The sequence below is a fragment of the Gasterosteus aculeatus genome, chromosome 1 (genome assembly GCF_964276395.1).
Source record: "Gasterosteus aculeatus chromosome 1, fGasAcu3.hap1.1, whole genome shotgun sequence".
NCBI classification, from domain to species: Eukaryota; Metazoa; Chordata; class Actinopteri; order Perciformes; family Gasterosteidae; genus Gasterosteus; species Gasterosteus aculeatus.
Genome location: NC_135688.1, coordinates 23,566,344 through 23,591,780, shown reverse-complemented (window position 1 = coordinate 23,591,780; position 25,437 = coordinate 23,566,344). Strand labels below are relative to the sequence as shown.

Here is a 25,437-nt window from a genome sequence, read left to right as displayed (position 1 = left end):
AACAATCATGTACACAGAACCAAATCTTTTGTTGAAATGATGAATCCAGGGCAGCTCGACAGGTGCAGTCATATCTTCACAGCTGATAACCAGAGAAAGGGATACTTGTGCTGAGACTGTATTCTGAACAGAGCAGTTCAAATGAGAAGATTTAAAATCTGGCTCTTCATTATGATTCACGGCCTGCTAGCTTAGCTTAGCATGAAGACCCACTAACTCACTGCTACTACTGCAGGAGGTGAAGGGCAACGTGGAGGACTTGCGGGGCCCGGTGGAGGGAGTGTTGGCCCGCAGAGAGGAGATGTCGTCGGGGGCGCGACCTCTGGAGAGTCAGAGGATCAGAGACACAGCCGGCCTCCTCAACGCTAACTGGGACAAACTCAACAAGCTCTACCACGACAGACTGAGGTAAGGGAGGCATTTGTGTGGACAGTGACTCGTTTGGTGCACACATTTTGAACCAAAAATCTAAAGTGTGTGTGTGTGTGTGTGTGTGTGTGTGTGTGTGTGTTCGTAGGCGTTGGCAGGATTGCAGCTGCAAGTGGCAGAGGCTGGTTGCAGATCAGAGGGCGATGGAGGAGTGGCTGAGTGAAGCCGAAGGCGCTCTGAGGCTGGCCGAGAGCGAGCCAGCGGGACACAAACAGCACCTCAGGGTAACCCACACTGAACCCCCCCCTCCCCACACACACACACACACGGCTGTGTCATATTCCCGTCACCGGAGTCAACTGACGCTGCGAAAATGCCCTTGAGCAACGGCACAGAGCTCCAGTCTGCCTCCATCTGCACTGTTTTTTTCTTACACTGTCAAGTGATCACATAAAAAAAGACACACTCCCTGTCAAAGCAGGATTAAGCAACACACACCATGAAAGCAACGAGATGAGACATAACATGGCCTCACATCATATCAGACGTAATCTGGCCTCCGTGACATCAAAATGTGTCACTGTGATTCAATCATGGTCTGTATGTTGTGAAACATCACAGTTAGATACACACCTCAGTGCTTCTGTCTTTAGTTTCAAAATCCAGATTTAGTTATAGTTAGAATTTAATGCACCACAGAAAAATGTGTTTTTAACCCGCTGACACATTTGGATGGTTTAGAGTACATTGAAATTTGGATGCTGTACTAGATTCATAATTATACAAAAAATTATACAAAAAATTACATGGAGAAATGGTGATCAAATGCTTCTCCCGGGTGCCCTTAAAATTGAGAAAACATTATGAAGTGCCCTCCGGGATGCACAGCATCCTCGAGGGTCACCTGTGATGTGCCCTCAGTGCCGATGCTCCCTTACAAATGTAAACAACGCCATGAAGTGCATTCTGGGGTTCCCTCCAGAGGAGAAAACATGACACAGTTTTCTGTGCTGCTGCTGCACCACGACATGCAGCTGCCTCCTATTTCTCTTAGTAAGGCACGAAATACATCACTAGTCTTCCACAACATTCCTTTTATGTCGGCAGGGGAAAAGGCGGTGAGTTCCATCCGCCTCTCCACACACAAGCCTGACGTAACAATATGATGTCATCATAGTCAACATTCCGATGTTCCGTCAACCCCAAAAGCGGAAATGAAAGGATTACGGAAAGGTTTAATACGAGTGCGATACCAAAGGCTGTATGAGGGGGATGAATTCACACACGCTCCCTGAGATGACTGTATTTGTCCTACCTCATTATCAAGTCTGCGTGTGTGTGCGTGTGCGTGCATGCATGTGTGCGTGCGTGCGTGTGTGCGTGCGTGCATATGTATTATCAGCAGTGTTGGGCAAGTTACTGAAAATGAGTATTTAGTTACAGTTACTAGTTACTTATTTTAAAGGTAATTGAATTATTTACCAGTTACTGTGTATCAAAAGTAATTAGTTACTCTGGAAAGTAACTTTTAAGTTACTTTTATGTCTGCTTTTTAAATGTAATGAATATAAATAGTACTGAACAGTCAAACACAATAAACATATTTTTTAGACCTATTTATTGTAATCAACAGGGCAACCGGCCTTCAAATCAAGCAATGGTACAAAATTCCTTTTTAATACTTAACTTAATACAAAATAACTGTTTCAGGCATTTGCCTGAAGGCAACTGACTCGACAGTTGACGGGATGCATCTCATCTTCAACATAGCGAGCGATCAATCTGTTCAGCTCTGCCCGGTTTATCGGCTGCACTGCAGTCCGTGTAAAGTGGAGCCCTGGTTGTTTGCGTGGGGCGGCGCCTGCAGCATCCGCGGGGCGGCGCTCTTTTGTCATGAGCGACGCGATGCTGTTTACATGCACGTACCGCGACTCTATTCTCAACGTTTGGTGGCCACAACTATTTTGTGCTGACAGGCAGCTATTTACTTACTATTTGCCGGCCCTCCGCTTCGCGCCACAAAAGAGAGTAACGCGAGTAACAAACTCATTTCAATTTCAGTAATTGTAACTGCGTTCATTTATTTTAAAAAATACTTCGTTACATGCTCGTTAGCGCTAAAAGTAGTGGAATTACAGTAATGCGTTACTTTGTAACCAACACTCCATGTTATCAGACATGCCCACTTCACTTTGGGCTGCTGTGATCAGCTCGCAGTGTCCATCTGTGCAGACGAGGATGCGGCGCCCAAGTGCCAATCAAGTGCCAACCGGGGTGTGTGTAGGTGTGTGTGTGAGAGAGAAACAATCGTTGGTTGACAGAGAACCATCTGGTACCCTGAATAACAAGCTGCCACCTGATCCAGATCCCCCATCGTACGGGCACACGCTCGTTGAATGGTCGGATCTCTTTTTCTTTTTTTTTCCACACAAAGTTATCTGCACTCAAAGCCTTTAAATGTGCTCTCCGCAGGTATGAGGAATATAGAAGAAGTTGTGGAGATCAAAGTCTCTGCGCATCATTTTGAAGCTGCAAGACTATTAGCTTATCGGTATTAGTCAAACACAAGTAAATAAACTCTTATTCCCCAAATCACTCTTTTAAACACACCGCAATTGTTTGTTTTTTTGACACTGATAAAATGCCGTGTGTTCTGTCAAGAGTGTTAGTCAGGTCAGAAAGAAAATCCAGTAAAAACCTTATAATGATTTCCATCGGGTAAACACACACACCAACAATGAAGCTAATCACCCCCCCTGTGTGTGTGTGTGTGTGTGTGTGTGTGTGTGTGTGTGCGTGTGCAGGACCTGACGGAGGCCATACCTCTTCAGGAGGTGGTGCTGTGCAGAGTGAGTGCGGCAGGAGAGGACATCAGCCAGTTGAGCACGCCAGACGATGCGTCGCGCCTCCGGACGCAACTCAAGCTACTCGGCGGCCGCTGGGCCAACGTCTGCCAGCAGCTCAACGAGCGCAAGAGGAGGTGTGTGTGTGTGTGTGTGTGTGTGTGTGTGTGTGTGTGTGTCAAGTTGCTCTTCATTAACAATCAATTTTCAAGTGTCCCCTGTGGTGTATTTTAATTTCAACGGAATGTTCTGTCAGCATACTCGTCACAGCCGTCTCACGTTGGCTGGTCTCACTTCCTTCTTTCTGTTTTTTTCTCTCTCATGCCGCCGCCCCCTCACCTCGCGCAGGTCAGCGGAGGCGCGCACAGCGACCGCCGAGCTGCAGGAACACATGGGATCCATGCTGGGCTGGTTGGACAGAGCAGAGGGCGTCCTGGCTGCCCCTCTGCAGCCGGCTGAGCCGCAGCACATCAGAGACACTCTGGGCAAAGTCCAGGTATCCATCCAGAGTGTGTTTGTGTATGTGCATGCAGACCGACCAAATCCAACCTTGAAAATCTGGTTTTGTTAGTGTGGGTCGGTGTGTGTTGGGTTTTGTTAGTGTAGATAATGAGATTGAAAGAGGTTTTGTTCTACATTAAGCTGCTGTTGTATTATTTCTGCAGCCTGTATGACTTTTGTGTGTGTGTGCTTGTGTGCCTGTGTGTGTGGTTTAGGCACATGTGGACGAGCTACCTGCCAAGAGGGCGGCGATGGAGGTTCTGAACTACCGACACAAACAGATATCCCTTCCTGCTGAGAGACAGAGAGACATCAGGATCATCGGCACTCGCTGGGCTCAGGTTAGCTGTGAACACTACGGATATCAGATTACAAAGTGTTCATCTTTTCAGAGCGATACAAGAGTCCAAAAAAATGTGGTGATCCATGTTTTGTCTAAATGTTTTTCTCACTTGTGTTTGCCTTAAGAACAAGTGAAAACAAAATTACTTTTGACAAAATGAGCTTGAGAAGCTGAAGTTCTATAAATACAACTAACAGAATGTGTGTTTTTTTCTCGTTACGCTTTAATCGGAACAACCTGCTAACGCACAATATACCTCACAAATGGATGCGTTCCGCCTTTATCAAATCCAAAAATTAAATTATTTTAACCAGCAAAATGGTTAAACTTTTTTCCCCCAAAACTGGCAAAACCTTTTTAGCCAACCTGTATGAAAGGTGCATACAATTATGTTCGGAAACTTTTTTTACCGAAAACAAAACAATCTTAATTAAAAAGTTGAATTCAATTTAAATGCGTTGTTTTTTAAAATTTTTGAAAACAAGAATGTTTTCCCTGATAAATGAATCCTGTTCCCGTCCAGGTGTCCGAGGCTCTGCCTGAGCGGCAGCAGGAGCTCGAGGCTCTGCTGAGGGAGCTGGAGAAGCTTCAGGCTCAACTCGACGCCCTCTCAGCCTGGGCGGCAAGCTGTAGGGAAAGGCTGCAGCACGGCCCGGAGGATCCGCCTGCAAGGGTGAGGCCACGCACACACACACACACACACACTCACAGACACACACACACGCGCACACACTGCCGCAATAGTGCCCCGGTTTTGAGAGGTGAAACTTTTCGTTCATTCCTGCAGCTCATCGAGGAAGTGAAGGTCAAGGAGCCAGAAGTGGAGTCGGTTCTGAAACGGGCCGATCAGCTGTACAAGGAAGGTCCTCACGGCCAACCGGACAAGGTAAGGAAATAAAAAAGAAAAGGAAAGAAAAAGCAGCAGTTGGATCAGTAGAAATCCATTGATGTGTAACTCTGTGTGCGTGTGGCGTCAGATGAAGTACGTCCACCTGAGGGAAGACTGGGTTGTGATCCTGGAGCTGGTGCGGCAGCACAAGGAGAGGATGGCGGTGCCGCTAGTCGCCAAGAAAGCCAGTAAGACTCCATCTTCTCCATCGCAGTAATGCTTTGATGGTTTCCACACTTCTTCTTCTTCTTCTTCAATTTTCAAACTGTGTTTATTGCTATTTTAGTACGCCCCCCCACACACACTTATGCAGCGACAAGTAATCGAAATTAAAAATTAAATCTAAAACTCCATGTCTATATACATGTTGCCTATAGTGTCCTTTACAACAGCCAAAGGTTTTTCTGTGAGTTTATGTAAACCTTTACTATATACATATATATTTGTCCTCCCAACATACATAGCAAGACTTCACACCAAAAATTTCCAAATTTTCGTCCCGCTATCTCCGTAGCTCGTCTCCATAGAGACAGTTATAATAATTTCCGCTATCCACCTTAGAAATAAATAACCACTATTTCTGCTGTGATTTGTTGTGTAAATTACACAAACGTCAGAACCGCAAAGGGTGTTGTGTTTAGGTTCATGACATCATCCGGCACCGCACACAGCTTCAATTTCACCGACTCCTCCAGGAAGTGGATGACTGGCTGACTAGCAGCTGTTGTGTCGGCTCGGTGCCAGCGTCTCTCGGACAGACACCAACTAACTTACAGGCGTTCAGGCTCAGCTGCGAAGCGCCTGTGTGTCTCGGTGCCTGTCGGTGAGCGGGAGTTTCATAAAGTGTATTCACGCTTTGGAAGCCGGACGGCGGTGATGACGAACGCAACACTGATTGGCTTTCGCATTTAGTGTCGGGCAATTTATTTGCTTTGCTAAACTAATATTAACACAGCGTTTACTGTTAAAGAATCAAGTGAGAAGTTTGCCTATTTCCCATAGACTTCCATACAACCACACTTCTTTCCGCAACCTTTCAGTCGCCCCCTTGTGGTCAGTAGGGAGAATGCAATTCTGAGGACACTTCTGCATTGATCTTATCTCTGCAGGAACTGTGCTATAACTTGACATAAATAAGTGTGATTTTAAAAGTTGTGTGTGTGTGTCCCAGATGAAAGTCTGACAGGGAGTTCCCTGCCTGACTCTGCAGCACTGGCTCAGTTCAACAAGTCCTGGGCTGAGCTCACCGATTGGCTGACCATGCTGGACAACATGGTGCAGAACAAGCGCGTGGTGGTGGCCGACCTGGAGGACATCGACGACAACATCAATAGCCTCAAGGTCAGACCCTCCCAGCCTGCATGGAAGCAGGAAGCTGTGATCTGTGAACAAGGCGCTGATTCCCTGCTAACAGATGCAAAAATATGGACCTTCTTTTGGTGTTTTCAGGTGACGATGCAGGAGCTGGACCAGCGGCGTCCCCTCCTGGAGAGACAGGTTACAGCAGCCCAGAACCTGAAGAACAAGACGAGCAACCAGGAGACCCGCAACGCTATTACTGAACGCAGTATGTCCCACGCACAGATATTTACTGAGTCTGCGCATGCTATTTATGATGAAAGCTGTGAATTTAAATGATTGGACCTGGCTAGTGCAGATTTTGGCTAACACTGTATGCTTGTTTGCGCGCAAAATTCCCCAACCAAACGTAGTGTTGACCAATGAAATGGGTACGCAGTATCCCACCGCCCACCACATCAGATCATGCTTGTGCAAAGACCACAGCGAGCTGTAGCTATGAGCTCTGGTTGATCTCGTAGTTCTTTTCCAGCTTAGACTGAACACAGTTGTTGAATGTGCTGCTGTAATATACATATACATATGTTTCCGGTCATCGTAGTTGACAGGCTTCAGACTCACTGGGAGGACTCCCAGACGAAACTCTACGACAGGACAAAGCAGGTCCACAGCATGCAGCGGGACTCCACCGACTGGCTGGACGCCAAGAAGGGGGTGGATCCCCTCGTTAAGCGGGCCAGTGAGAGGATGGAGTGCTGGCAGGAAATCACGTACACGGTGGACACCTTGAAGAAACAAAATGCAGAGCTAAAGGTCGGGGAGAAATCTTTCATGCTCAAATCTCGGTTTTAGGGTGATTATTAACTGTAATTAAACACAAGTCGAGAGTTCTTCCAGTTGGTAAGTGTCCCTCTTGGCCCCTGTCCCTTTCTTCCTTAGCTCTTTGCAAGGGAGCTGCAGCAGTGGCAGGGTCAGGTGGATGAAACCAACGCATTGGCTGGCAAGCTGCTGACACTTTACGCTAATGACGACACGCACAAGGTCATCCAGGTCAACGACAACATGGTGGTCACCTGGACGCACATCAACAGGCGGTAAGAACACTGAATAGGTAGATGGGTAGATGGATGTACCTCCCATTGATGACCAAAGCTCTCATGACATCACAAAATATAACACTGGGCCTCATGAACGCTTTTGTGCCCAATTCAGGCATATTTGTTTCGTAACGCGCGCGTAAAAGCATTTGTTATGAAAATATGTCAAACATACAAGGAATTTGGTGCATAAAAGCAGACAACAAGACAGATAGGACAACATAGTGCAAGAGGAATTAAATAAAATATAAGACTATGGGTTAGGGGGATATAGAATATACAATTTAAGTATAAAGGAATAAAAGTTAAAAAATAAAAAGTTAAAAATAAAGTGCACCAGCGCACAGATACTCTACACAACGGTGCTGTGAGTGTATGTGAAAGTGACAAGTGACAAGAGTGTATGTGCATGTGAAGGGAGTGGGGGGGTGGGGGGCCCGGGCTTTGTTGATGAGCCCGACTGCTGACAGGAAGAAACTAGTTGTGTGGCGGGAGGTCTTGGTCCTGATGGACCGCAGCCTCCTGCCAGATGGAAGGGAGACAAACTGATTTTGTCCAGGGTGGGAGGGGTTGGCTACATCTTTCTAGCTTGCTTCAGGGTCCTTGAAGCGAACCAGTCCTGGAGAGATCCCCCTCTCTGCAGAGCGGATGACACGCTGCAGCCTGCCCTTGTCTTTGATTGTGGCTGCAGCGTACCAGACAGTGATAGAGGAATGTACGTGTACATGGCGAGGTATGTACAAACAATCCGCAATATGGTGGAAGTGCAGACTGTCTGTTGCTGAAACGGAAAATGGCAAATTGCGCCTTCCCTGTCATGCATATGCATTCACGGGAGGGTCGATGGGAACGTGTGAGTTTCCCATAAAGAGATGGGAGGGGATGCGTAAAGTTTGAGTGAACACACAATCATTACGCGGTACAGATTAAGCAGACATGCAATATTACAGTTACTGGAAGAAATCAGACATGACATTGCATATCTGACTCAGCGTTCACATTCCATTCCTGCAATTGTTAAACTCTTTGCTATATTCCAATTATTGGCATCAAGATCATTTCAAATAGTCGTACGTACGTACATGAGGCCCTGTGTTTCATGAGTTTATGGTGTGTGCCAATGAATCACCCAGAAGATAAAGAAGATAGAACTGTTGTTTAATTGTCTGTTTTATTTTGTATTTCCCTGCCTCTTGTGTCCTGCGTTCACTTTACTTCCTACCCTGTGTGTGATGCTCGGCCCCGTCCCTCGATTGAGTTCTCTCGTGTCTCATCACCTGCACCTCCCTAGTGTATAACAAACTTGTGTGACAACTTGTCAGATTTTTATGACTGGTTCCCCAGTCAACCCCTCCAGTCTCTTTTTTATGTCTTTTTAGATAATAGTTTGTAACATGATTCAGACTTTTGTTCTACTTCTTTTGACTTTCTCCTTAAGCATCTTAATTCTGCAGGAATTCTGTTCTACCTTTTTTTGAAACTCGTTCCTGAACTTGAGTCCAACTCTAAAACCTCACATTGTTGATTATTCCAGGGATGTCCAATTCTCTGACCCGAAGCGCCTGAATGGTGTACCACAAAGCTCTGTATTCGCCCCACTTTTATTTTTAGAACCTAAAATAAAATGAAGCTTAGAATAAATGTGCACTGTCAGCCCACCTGGGTAATGTGCGTCTCATATTGTGTGTCCCTCTAGAGTTTCGGACCGGGAGGCGGCTCTGGAGGCGGCTCTGAAGTTGCTCCAGCAGTCCTACCTCGACTTGGAGAAGTTCCTCAACTGGCTGACGGAGGCCGAGACCACCTGCAATGTTTTAATAGACGCCACCAACAAAGAGAGGATGCAGGAGCAGCCGGAGGCTGCCAGGAACCTGCTGGCACAGTGGAAGGTAAGTCCCGATGTAATGCATCACGTCTGTATTCCTTTGAAGTGAAGGAGGCTTTTGCCCAGCTGGACACTCCGCAGTGATTTGTGTTCCTGATGCTTGCGTAAAACAGAAGAGGAAACAACTAAACAAAAGCTTTTTAGCACTAAACTGCTCAAAATCTTACTGTCGGAAACCTGTAGGTGAGGAAAAAAAAGTATCATCTTTGAAGATAGAATTTTACAAATGTGCAGCAACTAGCAAAATATCGCAAATGATCCTCCACTCATCGTACAACACAGGGACGCGCATGAAATTCAGCTGAAGCACATTTGTAACTCAACAAACCCGATCACCATTTTGACTCCCTTGTGGGTGACTGTGGGTCAGTGGAGATCAGGGTTGCCTTTTAATCGGGGTCGGGGGTTCAATCCCCGGCTCCACTAGTGTCCTCGGGCAAAGCACTTGACCGCAAAATAGTCTCTGGTTGCTGTGCCTGTGCTGTGTGTGAATGATACAAATGGGCAGGTTGTGCCATGTGAGGCGTCCTGTCAGCAATGTACGAATGATGAAATTCACCCTGTACTCACTAATATTCTTTTGGACATTGACTTTTTGATTTTATGAAAATTTTAAAAAAGGACCTGAAATGATATACTCCTAAAGTTGACAGGAGAGGTCAGGCTAGTTATCGACATGGCAAAGTTGTGGAACAAAGGTTGTATGCAAAACATATACACAAGGAAATAGTGGGTATAGGAAAATAGTTGCTTTAATTTTTTATTTTTTTTACTTTATAAGAGTAAAAAAGTGCGCATCAACTGTGAGGGAAATGTCTTTATTATTGGATTTTGGGTTGCTTGAAAAAGAAAAATCCTTTTTCATTTCATGATGATTTCATCATGTGAGGACGTCATGAATCTTTGTATCTGTGTGTATTCTCAGAGATCTTCTTTCAAATTTGAGTAGTAGTGGATGTTAATGAATTTAATATTTTGTCAGATGTGACCCATCAGACAGTCTGTATATATTCCAGTTTGTGACCCAGGGACATAGGACTTCCTGTCTTTCTCGACTGCCCACCCCGGCTGGCATGACAGGAATGCTGACACAGTAGTATAGAGACATCTTATTGGCTGGTCGCTGTCTGGCAGACAAATGTAAAAATCCCCCCCGCCCACACTGCATTGTGGGTGCTAAAGGGAAGGCTCTGTTCTGCAAGAGAACATATTTCGACCCCCGGCCGTCACCCTGCACCCACACACACACACACAATATGCTGCAAACCCGCAACATTTTGGAAATCAATTTTCAGAGGCACACTTCCTATTGCACACACGCGCCCGCACACACACACACACACTGTCAATACAACAGCAGCACTGTAGGCAGAGCTGAGATAGTCTTCTGTGTCCAATTATAATGGCGGGCAGCAACACAGCGTAGCATCCAGGGAGCGCGCACACACACACACACACACACACACACACAGGGGCACTGAATGCAGATAACGTTTAATTGGAAAATGAGCGCACTCATAGTTTATGCACCCTTTCAAGTTCTCTCTGCCTCTCTCCTCCCCTCGTCTTGTCCTCGGCCTCTTTTCAAACTCGTACCGACTCACACCCCCGAGAACTCCATCTCCATTTTTTTGGTGGGCTCTCTGGACTCTCCCTCCCTCCCCGATCCCTCTCTTTGCCACACTCATTTGAGCAGAGGGCATGCTCATGCAGTCACGTTGAGTGATAATCTCGAGGGACTTGAAGAAGCAGAAGATGATGCTTCTTCTTCTTCTCCGCCGTGACATTCTCCTTTTGTGGATTCCAGAGTAAAGTTTTTCGAGGATGCTGCGAAGGAAGGTCTACCATGTTCAGGTTGGGAATGACAATGGAGGCATGTTCTCTAACAAACAGGCATTGTTTTTCTAAATCGAGGGGGGTTTATTTCAGGAAGAATGTGCCATGCGTCCGATATAAAATGTAGCTAATCATTAAGTGTATTAAGTATTAGCCTATAAATTGCATTAGTTAAGATGTGCCACACCTGGGGCAGTTTTACACACTTTGCTTCTGCAACATGGAACTTGTCACATTGTTGGCATATGTGCCTTTCATATGAACAAAAATCTGTGAGCTAAATCCACACCAACTGAAAGGCAAGTAGGAAAGGACAATGACAATACAATTACACATAAACCAAATAAAAAGGGCCAGGGTGAGCTGAATAAGTTATCCTTTTGTTGTCCATGTCTCTTCTACCATCTGGGATTCTTCCAATCATTTACAAACTATAGGCAAGTTAAGTTTGCTAGATTGAAGTCAACAGAAGACACGTATAAACGGATTTCTAACACAAGTGGCTTGTTCACAGGTTGACTTTAAACCAGTGTAAACTTTGGGGTTCCCAGAACGCATTTCACCCAATGCGTTCCGCCTCTTTTGCTGATTTGCCGATTCCCCACGTGAATGAAGAATCTGTTTTAAGGTATTCGGACAGAAAAGGCATGGTGCTTGGACTGAGCAAAAAACACAGCAGGGTTGGAGCCTACTGCACTTAATCGTCACATAGATAAAAGCGGTTTGCCGCCATGTTAATGCTCCGAATGTCAAGCACAGCTCCTTTAAGAGTTCCAGTAATGCCTTGCCTGCTGGAGAGCTGGACACAGGCGGGGTCACATCAGTCCTGCTGATTCCAGCCTGACTAACACATCATGAAGGGCTCCATCCACAGCACAGCGCTGCATTACGGCTCAATCCTGGTGCTCCCTTCAAATGCTCTCTCCGATCCTGATCATATCACTACGTGATCAAGCGGTGGACGGACCAATTTACTGAAAGAAGGCCACTGTTAACAAGAAAATGAACCGTGTGCTCCAACAGGGTTTACTGCTCTTAAGGCCGGTGCATGCTTCTGCATTTGCGTCTGCGTCGTTGCGTTGACGCTCTCGTTTCAATTCATGGTTCTGCGTGTGTTGCAGAGCAGTTCACCGCCAGGCGGAGTGACGGGTTTTGTTGAAGACGACCTAGAGAGTCACGTCTATTTATTCATTTGTATATTTATTTATCATAGACTTTATTGCCCCGTGCATCGCCACTGCTGCTTTTCATCGCGGACACATTTGTCCCGTATTTTCCTCCACAACTTTGTGCACCTCTCGACCGGCAAACCGGCGTTTGCGGCGATCTCCCTCCGTGAATCCAACCCATATTTATTCATATTTATGAATTTCATCCGACAAAAGTTCTTAAATCTGATCCGTTCTCTCGTAAACATTCTTCGTTTTAATAATGGCGGTATCGGGCTATGAAAGCGGAAATGTGAGACTCCGTGAAGGACGCAGTTAGCAGACCAATCACAACTGGTGCGCTGCGGGAGGCTTGCGTTGCTTGCGTCGAAAGCGACGCAAGCCTAGAAAAATGTCTCGACACACGCAAGGACGCAAGGAGGTGTGAAAAGCGACGCAAGGGACACGCAAGGGGGTCTTGCGTCTGCGTCGCTCTGAAAACGCAGAAGCATAAACCAGGCTTTAGTGTGTTTCTCTCTCTCTTGCTCTCTCACCAGGACCTTCAGGTGGAGATCGACAGCCAGACGGAGTTGTACCACTCCCTGGATGAGAACGGCCAGAGGATCGTGGCCTCGCTCGGGGGCTCGGAGGACGGGGCTCTGCTCCAGAGACGTCTGGTTAACATGAGACAGCGGTGGAGCGACCTGCGTGAAAAGACGCTCGGCATGAGGTAAGGCCCCCGGAACCCTCATTGGGAGTTTTGATTGGAGCATAACAGACGACAACAACTGGGATTTGTGTCCCAAGGGCCCACCTGGACTCTGAGATGGCCCCGTGGAAGAGGCTCCACATGTCGCTGCAGGAGCTGCTCAACTGGCTTCGGCTGAGAAGTCAACAGCTGGAGAAGGAGTCGCCGGTCGGGGGCGACGTGCCCGCCGTGCAGTCACAGCTGGACACGCACCGGGTAGGAGGACACACACACACGTGGGACACTTGTCTCTGCAGCGTCTCGGGTCAAAGAATTCGAGAAGCTGCTGACTCTGGGGCCATAGTTTTTTTTCCAGAGTAAATTAAGGTGTTCTTTGCCTTTCGAACAAAAGCTGAGGCACTAAATTTGATATGAAGACGCATTTTTCCGAACCAATTCTGGTGTACATTTTACTCATTTGACTGATCAGTCTTCAGTCACATGTTCATGTTGTCTTGTTGGCCCAAGGGTCACCTCGGCACACACGCATGTCCACCAACCAGTCAATGGAAAGTGGCAACGTGAACTTTTTGTTTTTTGCTATCGGACAATTGGGCGTCTGATGGTATCAGAACACATCATTGCCCAAGGATGCACATCCACAGGGACTTGCGCAGCGGGGATTCTCACTTGCTAATTATCCATGCTGAGTCATAATAAAAAGAACACGCCTCAGAACCTTCAGCTCAGCAGGCAAACAACAGAAAGAGCCTAATTGATCCTTTCATGACAAAAGATTTGGTGTTCTGTTGTAAAAGCAGACTTAATGTCCCTCTGACTAACATCCCGCGGCTCACAAGAAAGGGAACGCAAGAACAGGTTAAAGGAAACTCATTTTATGCAAAAAAGGGAAAATACAAAAGCGAGATTAATGGCTTTGCTGATTTGTTCATTTCATGTGTAAAACTATGAGTCTCAAAGTGTGGAATTGTAGAAGGTATGCATTAGTGAAAAGGCTTTTAGTCAAAGCGTTGCATAATAGATCCAGACACGTTTTAAAATGAGGGGAGACAAACCATTGAATCCTACAGTGTGCATCATTCTACCAATGCTTCAAAAACATATGCCATAAGATGTGTTGACTCCTGGGGATGTTTTATAGTTCCTTATTTTCAATAAAAGGCAACAGCGTTCATTGAGAAATCCTCTCATGTGTTGTTTTTGCGTGTGTGCATGTGTGTTGTCACAGGGCTTCAGGAGGGAATTGAGAGCCAAAGAGCCAGTGGTCACCAAGGCTCTGGACGATGTGGAAGTCTTTCTGTCTGGGCTGCCCAGGGACACGCCGTCTCCTGAGCAGAGGGGTACACACACACACACACACACAAGTGTCTGCATACAGAATGCCGCAGGAATAAGTAAAAAGAGAGTACTGAGCTAACATGTTTTGCATTTCCTGTTCCATCCTCCCAAAGTCTGTGTGTTGTTTACTGGGCCTTTGGTTGAATCAAAGCGTATGAGATTCTAACATTGTGTTCCACGACATAGTTGTGTAGTAGAATTGTAAAGCCTTTACGTATTTTTAAAGAGGTTATTGGTACCACGTAACTAAACGTCATCACTCAGGTCCATCATGTAGCTGAGTGGGGGGGGGCCAAGTCATGTGATTGTGGTTTGATTTGTTTCGTTCCGGGAAATAGTTTGATTGTTTTTATATTTATATAAGACACAACACTGTGCTAAATCACACCAAATAATCTAGATTGATGAATGGCACTACAAGCAAGAGGAGAAATATATAAAGTTTTATTTTAAAGATCGATTGATAAGGTGGATCACGGAGATCTTTGGACCTTAGTAACAGCTTGGTAATAACCACACACAGGCCTTAATGCACAAACACACACACTGACTTCCCTGTTCACCATGGTGGCAGCCCGGTTACCAGGCTCATGGAAGGCAGCTGAACTTAAACTGTGGCCTTGGCACTCAGAGACACTCGGGGGACACGGAGGAGAAAGGGTGAACTCACTTCCTCTCTCTGCCTTCCAACTGGCGGCGCCCGGAGACACCTAAAACGCTGAATTCTTTTTGAGAATATGGCGTCTTCATCACGTTTGAGTTCGCCCAGGTGAAGACATTCAATTGAACAACAGCAGGTTCCCCCTTAATGGCCGTGTTATGCTGTGCATTGCAGCCGGGCCCACAGGGTTCCGTCAAACACTCTCCATTGGGGTTTTAAAAAATGAAATCAACACTAAATCAAAGGTCCATTTTATTTTATTTAAATCCCTTTTTCGTTACTTCCCGGCAATATAAATATATATCAGATGAATCAGGGCAGAAACATAAGGGATTGTAGGTTTGCAAATTCTTTAAGGATCCAGTATCTGCTGCCCCCGGAGATGTTAATCCGAGACCTCTTCCCTCTGCCCTCCCGTAGGCATCAGCCCTGAGGAGCGCGCCCAGAACGTCGGCCGAGTCCTCCGCAAAGAGGCGGACGACTTGGCGACCAGGTGGGACGGGCTTAGCGGCGATTCGGACGACTGGCAGAGGAGGCTGGAGCTGGCACTGGATAGGCTGATGGAGCTCCAGGAGGCGGAGGACCTGCTGGACGGGCAGCTGCGGCAGGCCGCGATGGTGAAGGAGTCGTGGGAACCTGTGGATGAATCCCTGCTGATCGCCTCCCTGCCGGAGCACATTGACAGAGTCAAGGTCGGACAGAATGACGCTTGCTTCAAAAGTATGAGGGCGGCCCGCGAGAGGCAAAGGGAGAGGGATACGACGATAAATGTGTTGTGTTTAGGGTACATGGAGAAATTGAAAGGTGTCCGGCAGGAAAGAATAATAATTGTCCACTTTAGAACATTGAGTACTTAAGCGAAACAAACCACCTGTACTTACAGATGGAAAACAAGTAAGGAACTCAACAGATGAAAGAAAACAAATTAGATCCAACTCAAAGGAATGGTAAATGGTAAATGGCCTGTACTTGTATAGCGCTTTTCTAGTCTTCTGACCACTCAAAGCGCTTTAACACTACATGACATCATTCACCCATTCACACCCATTCACACCCTGATGACAGAACCATACACAGTGACACCTGCCCATCAGTAACTAACATTCACACACTGTAGTTGCAGCTACAGGAGCAATGTTGGGTTAAGTGTCTTGCCCAAGGACACAACAACATGCGGGTTAGCGGGGCCTGGGATCAAACCGACAACCCTCTGATTGGAGGACGACCGTGCTCCCCACTCACCCACAGGAAGTGAGATTACGGTTAAGACACTGGTGACTCTTTGATTGTAGAGTTTTGTAGAATGATTATTTAGTAAGTTAGCTAAGCTAACTGCTATCCTCATAGTAGCCTCAATGAGAACGAGCATACCACCCAGAGCGTCCATAGCCACACATGGCTTGGCCCCCATTTCTAGTAAATGTACCAAGATCAGAATACTTATTTGAGAATGACATACTGTTTACTATTTGTAAATGTTGCCACGGCCTATTTTAAAAACACGTGTTACAGTCACAGATGTACATTACTTTCCACTTACGCTGCACGCATCACAGCTTAAAGTGGAAGACAGAGAAGAGTAATCTTCAAACATTAATCTGCAAACATTAAACAAGCTAAATAACTGGACTTTACATGACGGTCCATCAGTTTGTTCTGACTGAAGGCGGGACTACCAACAACCCAAATGTCATCTCCGCACTTTAAACAATGCAGCCCGATACAAATGACCCCGAATTCAAGCTGAACGTGCGTCTGTGTTCCAGGAGTTCCAGGAGGAGATCGCTCCGATTCAGGACGACGTAACGCACATGAACCACTTGGCGTCCACTTACGGTCCGCCCGACATCCAGCTGTCGCCCGGCAACCTGGAGCGCATCGAAGATCTCAACACGCGCTGGAGGCTGCTGCAGGTATGGACGCATACGGATGCTTCTATCTAATGGGAATATGTACTGTACAAGCATCAGAGGAGAAATCCATGGCTTTGTCGAAGAATGATGACACTAGTTGAACTACGGTAGCGTTATTTACCCTGACTATTTCTAATAGAGCCCAGCAGGAGTCCAGCTTTGCAAAACCTGCACCAACCTGCCCGCCGCAGAGCTCAGAGAGCCTGTGATTAAACACACAGACACGGCCTTTCATGTGCTCTACTATTTCACTGTGGTTAGAATTTGGGAGAAAGAAAAGAAAAGTCTCCCACCACGAATACTCTTCTTGGCCATTTGTTCATGCCTTAGAATACATCAATATATTTTGCGGTTTGAAGCATTAGAGTCCTGGCTACAATATGCAATGATTCATATGAAAATGCTCCAAACACATCTTTAGTCAGTTTTGTGTTAAATATACTATGCAAATTAGTCCAAACATGCATACGCTGGTAAATGCTATAATGGCAAAAAACACACCAAACAGCATTAGCAGATCACCCTGAATCTAGTGATACCATTCATATCTCAGACAAACCATGCAAGTACAATAGTATACAAGTACAATACCCACCATGCCATCGCAGCGGATGAATCAGATATGTGTCAATAACCAGAACAGAACAAAGGGGTACAGCATGAACACAGCTACAATAAGCAGAAATCCTATTTCTACAAACACAACTTTAGTCAGTGGACTAAGAGTAAAAATATATTCCATGCAAATTAGTCCAGAAATTTTGCACTCAGCGGTACAACAGTTGAACAATTTTTGCTAAATGTTGCAAATGACACCACACAGAGCTGGGGGAGATTGTGCTGAATCCGGGGAGTGTGTATCATTTTCTCTCCGACAAACCATGCCGAACTTATAGTACAAAACCAAAAGCCATCGAAGCTGAGAAATCATAAAAATATCTTGCCTTTTCACAGATATGATGGATTAATCTGTGTTTTTGCAATGGACTACAGCCTGCACCATCTTTCTTACTCCTCTCTCTCTCTGTATCGTCGTCAGGGGGCTTCGGTTGTCAGTTTTTTCAGCCAATCAAACATCTTGAGCGTCACTTAACGCTATACCCAGTTTGTCTTCTGAGTAGCTGGGGAAGCTGTGAATCATTTGCGCGTCACTTTCGTTGTATTCAGTGATATCCGACGAGCCAGACAAGCGGTGAAATGGGGCGTTTCAAGCAAGGAGAAGTGAAGTGAATATCTTTGAAAAGGGCCTTTTGGCTGTGCCATTTGTCTGGCGTGAGAAAGCCTTCTCTAGAGTACTTTATTCTTATCAACGTGAAACTTGTCATGTTTACTGTCAACACACAGTGCTATCACGTAGATGTAGATGTTTAGCCTTGTTTATCAACGTTTTATAGGATTTATTGGGATGTTTAGGACATTTTTTGAGGCAATTTTCAAAATTTCAATTCTAATATTGATATATTTCTTCACCAGAAACATATAAACAGATTTTTACACATAGCACTCACAGGGGGGTCCCCTTTATCCCCAATTAGACAAAGTAGTTCTTACACTTTTTTATCATAGGTTTACCATTCTAGGAGCGGATGATGTCAACAATCCATTGGGTGGTGCATCCCTTGCAGGACTCTATCACACTTGCATTCACACGTAAAAGAGTGTGTGGACCTGTTGGCATATGTGTGTTAGTGTAGTCACACAAGGTGTGATATGAGGCAGCGCGCGGCTATTGGTCTCAATGAAGCCGGTGGTTAGTCAGACAGTGATTATCACCGGGGACGACACCCAGAGCCAATCAGCTGCCAGAGGGGCTGAGGGATGTGACGGATTCACAGGCCAAGATGGCCGCCGCGATGACAAGGCACTGACCTGACCAGACGGCCAGTGTCTCTAAAGTTAGTGCCCAACCAGATGCTATCACACACACATCCACACATTTTCTTGTAGGGAAGGCGGGAACACCAGGATAGTGGATGTAGACAGACATCGGTGGAAAAAAGCATTGAAAAAAGAAGTAAATACAGTACCGATCAAACGTTTGGACACACCTTGTCATGGTAGACACTGCTCCCTAAAAGAGGAATGGCTTTTAGAAACTTAACAGTTGATGGTGCAATACCAGTTTTGGATAAATTGTGAGATGATTGTGTTGTTGGTGTATTGTGTATGGAATAAAAAGGAAGGATTCTTACTTTCATCCTTCACTTCTAATGGCTTTGTAAATACAGCTGTCGTGGGAAACCGCAAGATACTTTATCATTTTCACAGGCCTGAGCGGATAAAAAAAATGGTAAGAAACGAGCTGAGTATTTAATTTGGACAGAAAAAAGGGGATTTAACAGCCAGCTTTTCAAAAGTCTGCTTCCGTTGCAGGTGGTTTATTGAGAGCGGGAGGTTTGCCCGGGAATATTGGCCTCACTTTTATCGGCAGGGTGATGGATGGATATCTGTGTGTGTGTGTGTGTGTGTGTGGGTCCAAGTGGGCTTGTGCCTGCTCCGTGTCCAATATGTGTTTCTTCTTTCATGTTTTGTAAATGTAAATGTGGCAGAAATTTGGGGTACGGCTGTGTGTGTGTGTGTGTGTGTGTGTGTGTGTGGTGCATTCGGGTCACTTCAGTAGGTTCCAAGGGGTCTCGTACCGAAAAGGGTTGAAGCTGACTGGTTGGTGCGGGGACACGGTGCACTCTGGCTCATTTTAACGAATTCCCCCTCAACAATCCCGCACCTCTTGTTTGTACAATTCTATTTAGGTCACCATGGATACGGGGAAAAACCACTCAGACAGAAATGGATTGAGTGAGGTGGACTCAAAGGTAATTTCATCGTTTGGCTTCATGTCACATTAAAGGCTGGTCATCGTTGTTGTGCCTTCATTATCTTCATCCGTTCCATACCAACAATATCTCATTAGCGGCCCAACTTATTTGTGGCGTGGATGAAAGGTTGGCACATCCATCAGCGGTCCGCTCCAACCGAGTAATAATAACGCATCTCGGTCCCTCGGCAGCAGGACTCCTATCAAGCGAAGTTGAGCCGTCTAAGAGCTTTTCGATGGTTCTCTTTATTTTCAGCAGCTAATCAGTGTCTGTCAAAGGTCTGCATGCCGGCAGGAGCCGCTCGCGTCGCCCAGTAACATCAGAGCGTAGAATGCCGTGCCAGGGAAGCGTCGGTGGTTTCATCAGAACGCAGCTCGCTGTCAGGTGGCCGTGCCGGCCCCTTTTTATGTGAATTTGTGCACCAGATTACAAAGGCGTAATGGAAGCAACTCTTTCTGAGAAGTTGCAGGGTGGTAGAGACGTATTCCCAAATAGAGTCCAGAGGTGATCTGGGGCATTCCGGCCTGTGTATCCCCTCCTTTCAGGGTGTCGTCTTCAAACTGCATTATTGTTAATGTCACTTTACCTTTTATATGTATATTTGACATGCAAGTCAAAGATGACTTATTTAAGATTTTGCATCCACACAGCTTATGTGATGTCACAAACTAGCTTACTTACTCAGCCAGAAAGTTGTAGTTTTGAATTGCAAGGTTCAATCATCACCCAACCCTTAACTGCTTCCCGGGCGCCTTTACGGCGGTACACACTGTGTGGGTTTAATGGTTTAAATGCAGAGGACAATTTCCCCACGGGGATTAACATAGGACGCCTTCTATCATCTTCTTCTTCATTTATACAACGGCCGTAATGCCGAATGACTTTTTCCAAGAGGGTTGAAATTCATTTTTAAAAATGAGAATCGTTAATGTATTTTTGTTGGATGAATGAATCTGTAAGCTAGTGTGTGCGCCCACTGGGCTTAGCCCCCTCCCTCCTCCCTGTGTGTACGTAAGAGCGGCCCTGATTTGGCACAATTGCCTCGACTCCATCGAGATAGACGGCTCATTGAGAGCTGGAGGAGGCTCACAGGAGACTGCCTCCCTCTAAGTCCTCCACTATAGATTCAATTATCTCCTCCATGCTTGTCTTTGTGCCTCCTCCCCAACCGGTCCCTCCATCTCGCCCACCCTTGTACTCTTCTTTTTTCTTTGGGCACATCACGTGTCATGGTTCACAGCGATACTCGCACAAAATCACTCCTGCCATTGCATAAAGCCATTCCTAACTTTGAGGAAGCAGAAAGTTGCGCCCTCACTACAGTACCCATTGATTTCCATCAGTCTGTCTAAATGTCTTTCTCTCCATCTTCCTCTGTCAGCTGTCCGTCAATGAGCATCTGAAGCAGCTGACGGACGCTCACAGGGACTTTGTCCTTCTGCACGGTGAGTGAAACGCACACAAATCTCCCTGCATGCAGTCTGGTGCATTGATGAGGGAGAGGGAAAACTCTTCAACAAGCCTACGACGGCGTAATCGATCTGTTTATGAAACGTGTTCATAACAGAGGGCTGCAGCCAATATGAGGGAGGCTCTCATTCGTTTCACATTCACATTTGGATTTAAGTTCATCATGGATCGATGCATTGAATGAAAGGGCAGCGGCCGTGTCCTCCTCTTCCCGTGCAGAGCTAAAAAAAGAACACTGGGCTAACTAATGTAAGCCGCAAAGAGCTGCCCGCTTCTTTTTCCATGACTATATTCTTTTAAAAAGACTAAGTAATTGGACGCAGGTCCTGTAGTATTATGAGGAAACTAACCCTTGGAAACCGTTAAACATTGCAGATTGTTTATGTATTACAATGTGAGACCATAAGCATGTTTTTTTCCCCTTTTTAATGTCCACCTGGCGCCGCTCATTAAACAGCTAGCTGCTTTTTTCTTATCAATTATCTCTAGTTTAATCACATGACGCTCGTGGCGGTTTTATAATTCATAATCCACAGTGGGGGGGGCTAGAAATAAATAAAGAAAGTGAACAATTACGATGTAAATTAGACTTTGATGACATATTGCGTTAAAGGAGGGAAAAGGTGGCAGAACAACAACCACATCTACAAAACATGATATCCACAGTACAAAACCTAAGTGAAAGAAATCATGTCCTATTGTCTCATATATGAATGTTTCATCTCGCCTAATCACTCAGCAATAAGCAAATGTAACAGGACAGTTAGAGTCTGATTGGGGCACAATCAGTAGTACAATGAGGGATGATGTGAGATTCTACACGTTTTTCTGCATTGGTATGCACCACATGTGTCCCTCGAAGCACTGCTGTTTTTTTAACCGCGGCAGATTCCACCCGCGGGGCGCAATAACGCTATTACAGCGGGTAGCTTGAGCCTCGTCATCCGATTGGTTCGGAGGGGCGATCCGAGCGTGCTGACTATTCCCACAGAGCGCAGCCCGCTGCAGCCAACTCTTGTGGGCATGATAAACGAGATAATGAGCAATAACTCTTTTGTGCCATTTTTCATTATCGCGCAGATATTACTTTGAACCAAACTTTTCACTACACATGTGCAGTTTTGCCGTGTGCATGTTTCCCAGGACGGCCGCGCTCAAGAAGTCGCTCGTGCAGTAAAATGAGTTTGAGTTTAACAGCATGCGGTGTGCACGCTTGTTTTGACCTTTTGTTTCTCCGTCTCAGCAGGATCTGTAGAGAGCCCCTTTGAGCAAGGCACCTCCCCCAATAACGTGCCCTACTACATCAAGTAAGTAGCTGCCACTGGTTCACACAAACACACACACAGTGTGACCCAGTGAGTTAGCTGCACTGTCTCACTAAATCTGGGTAGAGGGACTCAAATCATCATGTGTTTTCTTTTTAGAAAACACATGATGATTTTAAACACATAAACACATGAGTATAAAAACAGCATTTACTTTAGGAACGGTTTGTTGTAGGGAACAAAAGCATAATTGCGAGTTATGACGGAGCCAAATTCTGCACTGATATTACCTGATGTTGCTTTTCCGCCACGCTTTCAGTGTGTTAAATGAACCCTTCCAAAGTAAAACTTGCCGCTCTATGAGCTCTATTAGTATCAGTTATTCCCATGTCTTCGTTTTGGTCTCATTTCACAAGGAAATTGTGAAATGAGACAAGAACATTGGGGAACATGTTGTACTACATGTAGTTGTTGTCTACAGTACAGTCACTGCACATAGGCACTACACTGAGGAAAGATTTCATACCAACACCTGTACTGTCTGTGGTAGAAAATAGATGTTGGTACATAAGCTGTCACCTCGTACGTTTTGCATATCCACTCATTCACTAGATGTACAGACATCTAGGCCAGATTGTTAAATACGTTTGTCTTGCTGTGGAGCTCACATGGGTCTGCGCATCACCACGTGTGCATTCTTAACGCCAGCTAACAGAATCATATTTGTGTTGCCCGTGACTGCTGTGTTGTTTTAGCTTGGCTAATATCTCTTAATATCTGATCTTGTCTAACATCCATCCATCATCCTTCGAAGAATTCACTCGATGGTCCAGTTTTCTGTGAATATGAATTCCACTGCCTTTCCCAGGCCGTCCCTTAGTGGCTGATTGAGGTCAGTGGCGTCGGTTGGGGTTGAGGCATTGGCCACGAGTAGTCCGGGTCAGCATGGGCCGTGGGTTACGGCAAATGACCGAACAAACTCAGCCTGGACGTTCCTGGTGCCTGAAGGACAAGTGTGGCCAAGAGACGCATCAGGATTCAGAATCATTGAGCTCTACTTTCACATTTGGGGCTTTCAATGCTTTAACCCCCTGTTCACCCAGCCTTCAATGCCACTATCCAGCCAAATCCCAGGTGACCTTTGAGCACGGTGCACAAGGACTCGCCTTGGGCAAGTGAGGGTTGCTGGTAAAAGTCTCCCATACTGATCAAGTTCAAAGCGTTTGAGGTCCCATTTCATATGGCACAATATTTTACTGTGAAAATGTATTTAAGCCTAAACTTAAATGATTTGGGGTCAGAATGACAGTAAAGGCAGGGAACTTGTGATTGAAAACCACAAATTATTGGCCACCGGTAAGCTTGAGGAAGAGTAAGCTTGTTTGTCACTGCTTGGTAACTGAATACTAATAGTTGGTGACACCTCGGAAGGGCAGGCGAAATATGTCTGATTACATTTAAAGTCAGGTAATCCTTCAACGTGCTCGGGTCAAAGCTAGTGACTCTAATGCTAAGCTACTTTCATGGTTTAGTTGCACATGCTATGCCTTTTCCTTTGTGCTGACGATCACATGATCATCCTTACAAGGTTCCCAAAATGTGTTCAAGCTGATGTAAAAACTCACAGGCTGTATAGCGGGTCAGAATTTCCCACATTATTTCCTTCATTATGCCTCCAAACACGCTTGTGGAGCAGTGAAGTGATGCTACTGTGGCTCAGACCGTTAGCATCTGCAATGAAGCAGTGTTAGCATATAGTGAGCTCTGTGGTGACAATCAATGAAATATCCTTAATAAACGGAATATATATTTGAGAGAAAGGGCTGTGATAAATGCATTGTGGCTTTAAAGTCTTTAACGTTGCCAGACCTTGTTTTGTTCAGATCGACCTGAGTGTGTGCGTCGTACAGGCCATTATAACACCATGTAGAGAAAATACATAACACAAGATCATGTTATGGTTTTTGATAGACAGAAGTATCCCTTTTCTCCCATTACAAATTAAAGTGTTGAATTCATTATCAATGAAACATACACTATCCTCAATTTGACAACTTTACGGATCATTGTTGGCTAACGGATGCAAGTTTCGGTTGTTTCAATAGCCGCGCTCTACTTGTGCTACTGAAGCACCACACATTAGCATTTAGCAACAAGACTTCATCCATCTGTGTCCTGATTGACAGCGACCCACAGCCTGAATGGGATCAACGCTGTAACGAGGATGATTTGATGAGTGGCTCACAAATTGAAGGCTCGACTCCCCCACCTCACATTCCTAGCCCATCGGTCGGACTAATCCCACAATGCCATTGGTCGACCTCGCTGTTCAGTGGAGGAAGCTTGCACGGTAGATTGCATGGGCTTGGCAATCAGTAACTATCGGTTTGTTATGTTTGAGTTAACGCGTAATGGCCGAGTGAGACGTGGAATTAACCGCACGCGTGAATGTGGGGGGAGAAAACCCTCTGGACTGAGACAAAGAGAGAGGAGGAAGGATGGAGGGGACTAGAAGTGACAGATTCTCCTCTTCACATGCAGTGACAAAGCTGGAGCTGACCAGATGACCGAGGCCCTGTGAGTGCCCGCTCAACGCAGACACACACACACACAGCTCGACATACTTCACTATACTTGGCGTGAATACATATATATATAGTATCACAAATCTATAAACACACGCAAACAAACATTATGTGGCCAAAGGTACGTGGACACCATAACGTATGTGATTGTTGGACGTGTCATTGCTGTTCTTCTTCCTTTACTCAAGCACTCCATTGTATTCTTTGACTCCACTACTTTCAAAAGGGAGACTCCTCTACATTTCTTAATCCATCAACATGGATATGCAATTTTGCATCTATAAAAACCTATATATTTTTGTAAAACAGGAGTACATTTACAGTTTAAATAAACTTAATATTGAAGGATCACTCCACAAATGTTACAAATATTGTAAATACCCATTTAACAGTCTTACTGAGACTTTGAATACTTCTTGGAATGTCCCTGATGATGTCATCGGATGTCATCTAAGCTCGGTCCTGAAAGGAAA

At 45.6% G+C, this 25,437-nt stretch overlaps 1 protein-coding gene across 35 annotated transcripts in view; it reads left to right on the top strand.

Annotated features, from left to right (window-relative positions):
• Positions 1-25,437, top strand: part of dmd (dystrophin) — a 196,625-nt gene that overhangs the window by 143,601 nt on the left and 27,587 nt on the right. For 13 of the 35 annotated variants that reach the window (XM_078095891.1, XM_040172762.2, XM_040172679.2 and 10 more), the window contains 22 exons: positions 236-408; positions 518-653; positions 3,174-3,349; positions 3,561-3,708; positions 3,929-4,054; positions 4,580-4,729; positions 4,844-4,942; positions 5,034-5,133; positions 6,117-6,286; positions 6,395-6,512; positions 6,846-7,057; positions 7,184-7,338; positions 9,038-9,227; positions 12,765-12,937; positions 13,015-13,171; positions 14,145-14,256; positions 15,336-15,607; positions 16,682-16,828; positions 19,579-19,641; positions 21,026-21,089; positions 22,358-22,421; positions 24,921-24,956. In XM_078095891.1, coding sequence (XP_077952017.1) covers positions 236-408; positions 518-653; positions 3,174-3,349; positions 3,561-3,708; positions 3,929-4,054; positions 4,580-4,729; positions 4,844-4,942; positions 5,034-5,133; positions 6,117-6,286; positions 6,395-6,512; positions 6,846-7,057; positions 7,184-7,338; positions 9,038-9,227; positions 12,765-12,937; positions 13,015-13,171; positions 14,145-14,256; positions 15,336-15,607; positions 16,682-16,828; positions 19,579-19,641; positions 21,026-21,089; positions 22,358-22,421; positions 24,921-24,956 — 3,041 coding nt within the window. The remainder of the gene's footprint in view (positions 1-235; positions 409-517; positions 654-3,173; positions 3,350-3,560; positions 3,709-3,928; positions 4,055-4,579; positions 4,730-4,843; positions 4,943-5,033; positions 5,134-6,116; positions 6,287-6,394; positions 6,513-6,845; positions 7,058-7,183; positions 7,339-9,037; positions 9,228-12,764; positions 12,938-13,014; positions 13,172-14,144; positions 14,257-15,335; positions 15,608-16,681; positions 16,829-19,578; positions 19,642-21,025; positions 21,090-22,357; positions 22,422-24,920; positions 24,957-25,437) is intronic. The other 22 variants (XM_040172772.2, XM_078096010.1, XM_078096388.1 and 19 more) reach the window with 7 other exon arrangements.